At 40.2% G+C, this 3,730-nt stretch overlaps 1 protein-coding gene across 1 annotated transcript; it reads left to right on the top strand.

Annotated features, from left to right (window-relative positions):
- The first annotated feature begins 2,089 nt into the window (after positions 1-2,089).
- Positions 2,090-2,824, top strand: LOC147525027 (uncharacterized). The gene has a single exon (XM_086577782.1). The coding sequence runs from the start codon at positions 2,090-2,092 to the stop codon at positions 2,822-2,824; it is 735 nt and encodes a 244-aa protein (XP_086433908.1).
- Positions 2,825-3,730: the final 906 nt, after the last annotated feature.

Consider the following 3,730-nt stretch of genomic DNA (forward strand, 5'->3'; position numbering starts at 1 on the left):
CCCATTTCAATTCTCACTTCAACCATCTTTCATTTAATTACATTGCATCCCATATAAGTTAGTTTGACATTATTTCATTCACAATAATTCACAAATTTTTCCCGACAGTCTATTTTCCTATCGTTTACATTTACGCAACACTTTCTTATACATTCCGCTCACTCTTTTCTTATTCCATTTTTTCCTTGATTTTTCTTCTCTTCTTTGCCATATGAACTTTGTTCGCATGCCAAAGAGGGGGCGGTGTTTCGACCCCCACCTTCGTGGCAAATGTCCACAGGTAGGAGTATCCACTTTATTCATTTAATCAACAAGGCCAAAGCTCAATTTGAAATATCATAGATTAATGTACAGGCTCATTAACTCATGTGTCTAGGGCTGAACCCTAGCCACATGTCTTGCCACTTACGTACATTAATTTATGTCTAGATTCATTTAATATCAAAGAGATAATCATCAATTAAGAGTCAACTTCAATTATAATTACTTGAGCTACAAGAAATCTCTACTCTAAAGATATAAATACCAAACTGTATGTACTAGTGTACTCGTACTCCTACGAACGACCATCATTGGGTACTACTATAAGAGTCGCCCACAAATGAGGCGTGCTTGCTTGCCCGCTATTGTGGCATCGCTTGCCTACTAGTGAGGCGTGCTTGCTTGCCCGCTACTGTGGCATTCCCGCTTGCCTACTAGTGTGGCATTCGGGCATGCCCTCTATTGGAGCAATGACACTGCCCACTAATATAGCACCCAAGTTATATATAGCAGGTTTGGAGATATGTCAAAGGATTTTTTCCTTATAAAGCATTTGGAAAGATTTCATAGAAAGAGGGAAATATCTCATCAAATAAGGTAAGGGTATTTTAAGAAATAAGAAGCTTAACATATTCATTTTCCTATGAATACCCAACAGTCATTTCAAACAAGGACTACGTGCATTTTTTAGACTTGATTCCAGAGAACGATTTGGATACGTAGGTAGCCATTAGTGGTACAGTCTCTCTCACTTCATATCAACCTCTCCAATAAGATCATTGGTGTATTTGCATGAGTTCTCACCCAAACATAATTGGCGCCATCCGTGATCCTTATTGACGGGCCCTCTTCCACATTACTTCTTCCAAGCACCATTAATGGCTAAAACTATAAGGTCCGAGGCGAACAAGAATGCAAGAACACAACAACAACAGCAAGAAGAAAATTCGAAGTTCTAGTCAATCAGGAAGTGATAGATCAACCCACTGCAACAGATCTGCAAGATCAGCCTTCACAGCTCCAAGTGCCACGACAACCCAGATATAGACGTCCACCACCCCAGGCTCCAGTAATTCACCTTCAAGATCTAGATGCTACAAATGCAAACGAAGTAAATCCTAAAAATATGGCGGCAAACGATGATTACCTTATGTTATAAATGATGCGTCAAAAGTCTATAAGAGAGAAGGAATGCAACAAAAACTTGCAAAAACAACTAGACCAAGGGAAGCAAGTACAGAGGGATGACGTCGATGCTGCATCTTCCACATCGGCAAGAGCCCCCAGATCTGGCGAAAACCAGAGTGTATTCAACCGAATACAAGATAATAATGGCAGATCCCATCCATTAGAACCCATCCCCGAACATTGTCAAGATTACTCGAGGTCAAGCAGACATTCATCCCATTCAAGAGGGCGATCCAAATCTCAAAATACCAACAACACTAGGCATAGCAGTGGTCATAACACAGGGCATGAAGAATAACAATACACATTATTAGGTAATCATCATACCTCCCTTAACAAGACAAGGTCATTGAATGTTGATCGTAGCGCATTAGAAAGGTGGACAACATCCATAATAAGAGGCATTGCTGGACGCCAAGATCATGACCTTAGAGCCGAATTGCATCACGACCTTAGACATGGTTTGAATGCAGTACATTGGTACAGAAGATTTAACGCAGATCAGCCTAGAATGCAACCACACCAAAGGAACTACTCCCCAGAATGGCAACCTAGCTTGTCTTACCGACACATATCCCATAGTCCAAGGCACCAGCAAGATCTAGAAGTAAGCAACAACTGGTGGCGACCACACCGTAAGATGCAACATAGTGAAGTCACTCCTCAAGTCGAAAGTCAAGAGGCCATAGGAGCAGCATTTACGGAACAACAAATCAGAGACATTATCAAGAAAACAATGACTAATGCGGGTGTGGCTGAAACTCGATGGAAAGGCCATGCAGTGAACGAAGATGTCGTTGGGCCATTTTCTCTGATCATACAGAATGCAAAACATCAAGACAGCTTCAAACAACCAGATCTTCCTAAGTTTGATGAAGAAGGAGGTGACTCGAATGATCATGTCATGGAATTTAAAAGAAGACTCATTCTCTGGTGTGGAGATGACCCCCTCTTATGCAAACTTTTTCCGTCGACATTAAAAGGAGAAGCTCTCCGTTGGCTCTCCGGCCTGCCAGCTCGTTCTATCACATCATTCCAAGAATTACCAAGTCAGTTCACAGACTGGTTCAAGCATAATTGGACATGTCCTAAGGATATCAACATCTTGCTAAATACCAAGCAACAAAAGGACGAAACTCTGGCAAAGTTTGTAATTTGTTTCCGCCAAGTGCAAGGAGAGGTTACTGATGTCCCTGACGTAATAATCGTTCATGCATTCAAGGAAGGAATACATTTCGATAAAAATAGAATTTACAATTCCCTTGTACAAGACCCCCCGCAACCCAAGTCTGATTTGTTTACACGAGCACAACAGTTCATTAACGTCGAAGATGATGTTATAACAAAAGCCTCAAGAGACAAAGATTATTTTTGAAGTAAAGATTCAAGCGATGGTAAAGCCAAATAGAAGCAAAACACTATGGAAGGATAATAACAAAAATCAGACACGATTCACAAAGAAATGAAGCTCACTCCATTAAATGCCAAATATACAGCAATATATGAGAAAATTAAAGGACATAACTTACTTTTTCCTCCAATGCCCTTACCTGAAAACACAAAGTCTAGGAGTGACAAAAATCTTTGGTGTCACTTCCATAATGATTTCGGTCATGAAACTGAAGATTGCAGATCCTTCAGGGGAAAGATACAGAGGTTAGTTGAAAAAGGACAGTTAGACGAGTTTTTACTTCCAAAGATTATGAAGAAAAATTTAGCAATGATGGACTATAATGTCATCCTAGCTGGTCATGCCAAAATTAATGACATTTCATGAACAAGGCAGAAGTATGACCAACGAGCCAAGTTTGGTTTCTTGCGTGAATTTTATCACGTAAATAACATTGATTTTGTAGAAGGAATTCGTTTAGAAACTACCGAACTTGGTCCCATATGTTTTAGTGATAAAGACCTAATGGGTGTCTATCATCTTCATTATGATGCAGTCAACATCTTTGCTTTCATTGGATTATGGCGAGTTTAGCGCATAATGATAAACACGGGGAGTTCTATCAGCGTCATTTTTGCAGGTTGCTACAAGAACATGCAACTTTCAGAGAATTTGGTGGTTGTAGAAAATAATCCAATAGTTAGTTTCGATGGAACAATAACAACCCCAGTGGGCAGAGTTTCTTGACCAGTCACACTCATGGACAAGATGGAAGACATTGAATTCCTTCTGATGAATTGCAAATCCCCTTCCAATGTAATCTTAGGAAGGGATTGGTTCCACAGTATGGGGGCAGTAGTCTCTACTTTTCATCAGGCAGTCAAATTCCCA

Source organism: Coptis chinensis, chromosome 1, assembly GCF_015680905.1.
Source record: "Coptis chinensis isolate HL-2020 chromosome 1, ASM1568090v1, whole genome shotgun sequence".
NCBI lineage: Eukaryota > Viridiplantae > Streptophyta > Magnoliopsida > Ranunculales > Ranunculaceae > Coptis > Coptis chinensis.